This window comes from Solanum tuberosum, unplaced genomic scaffold (assembly GCF_000226075.1).
Source record: "Solanum tuberosum cultivar DM 1-3 516 R44 unplaced genomic scaffold, SolTub_3.0 scf00363, whole genome shotgun sequence".
Lineage (NCBI taxonomy): Eukaryota > Viridiplantae > Streptophyta > Magnoliopsida > Solanales > Solanaceae > Solanum > Solanum tuberosum.
The window spans coordinates 85700-87202 of NW_006239298.1; the positions used below are offsets into that span (position 1 = coordinate 85700).

Sequence of the window (1503 nt, forward strand, 5' to 3'; positions counted from 1 at the left end):
CAACTAGTTAAAAAGTATTGAAAGGTAACAAGTTTGTTCCAAATACCAGGTTGGATCATAACCCACAAACCAAAGTCTATGCTCATGTCATCTTTGATCAAAAAGTGAATAGAGCCATCAATCAATATGACGTTGTATTGACGACGATCACTATATGGAACATCTGGCCCTGAAATCTCACGGAACACCTCATTGTCAAAATCAAATGAAAGAAGGCCGCAGTCAGCAGCCCACGTGATCATCCAGTAATAAGCTCCATTAAGGTAACCAGTTGAATTGGGATAACTACAGGAGTAACAACCAGAGGTAGTGAGAATTCTGTGATCTTTATGTTTAATAAATCTCCAAGAGCCTTTAGAAGAGGAATAAACCGCTGCATATGCTCGATGAAACGAAGAATCACAGTTACCATCAGAGAACTGGCGAACCCAAATCACCTTGTAGTTACCTGTAAAAGGGTCTAATTCAAACCCGGCAAACCCATCCGTTTCATTGAAAAATGGTTGTAACAGGAAATGGGCGTCAGGGAGGATGGTTAACCACCTTGTTACAGGATTCCACAATCCCATTCTACGATCAGATCCACCACATGCTTTTTAAATAAAACACGCCATTCACATGGCCTACCATTTGATATGTATTAGCAAGAAAACTCGACAGATGATCAGCATTTTCAATTACAGGGGTCCCTTCCGAATTCGAAATTATGTCCACTCCGGGAATGCCATCATAGCTACGAATTAACATTTTCAGTTTATTCTTACTTTCATGATAATTCAATTGTTTACCAATAAACATATGGCTATTAATAAGACTGTACCAATTCTTGCTCGTGCATTTGAATCGCAACAATGGTTTCACAGGTAACCTTTGTAGTATCTCCATCGCCAAATCTTCACCCAAACGATGATCATTCTTAAATCCGGTATACATGTTCCTAGATCTAGATAAAAAAAACATACAGGGGGAAGAAAAAAATATATATTAAATTTTAATGGGAGAGAATTAGTGAATTGGCAGTGATTAGCGGATTAAATTAATGCTTTTATAATTTATTGGATAAAATATATTTTTCATGTATATAAATTGAATTATATAATTGATTAAATTTATTAGTGAAATCTTTGAAGATGAGAATGGAGAAGTATTGCCATTATACATTTTAATCCAAAATGACTTATTTTAAGTATTTTTTTCTTTTTCTATTTTTTGTGTTGTACGTAACTTGTATGGGAAGAATAAAAAGTACTAGTAGAGTATTTTTGAACAAAGTGCTTAATTTAGGAATTTGATAACGCACAACAACGACTCAGGCCGGTGGCCGTATTATCTTAGCAAATTAAAGGGCCAAAACAATGATGCCTTGTATTGTCATATATATAATGCAATTCCATTACTGAATCACTCAAACAACAGAAAGTCGTCAACAACAGATGCTGCAGCAATATATTGTGCAAAACAAGCTACTTAATTTAGGAATTTGACATTATTCCAGCTGCAATG

The 1503-nt window shown here is 35.2% G+C and overlaps 1 protein-coding gene across 1 annotated transcript in view; it reads right to left on the minus strand.

Annotated features, from left to right (window-relative positions):
* LOC107063530 (uncharacterized) overlaps window positions 1-569 on the minus strand; it is a 2561-nt gene extending 1992 nt beyond the window's left edge. Inside the window, exon 1 of the mRNA XM_015315503.1 lies at window positions 47-569. Coding sequence (XP_015170989.1) covers window positions 47-569 — 523 coding nt within the window. The remainder of the gene's footprint in view (window positions 1-46) is intronic.
* Window positions 570-1503: the final 934 nt, after the last annotated feature.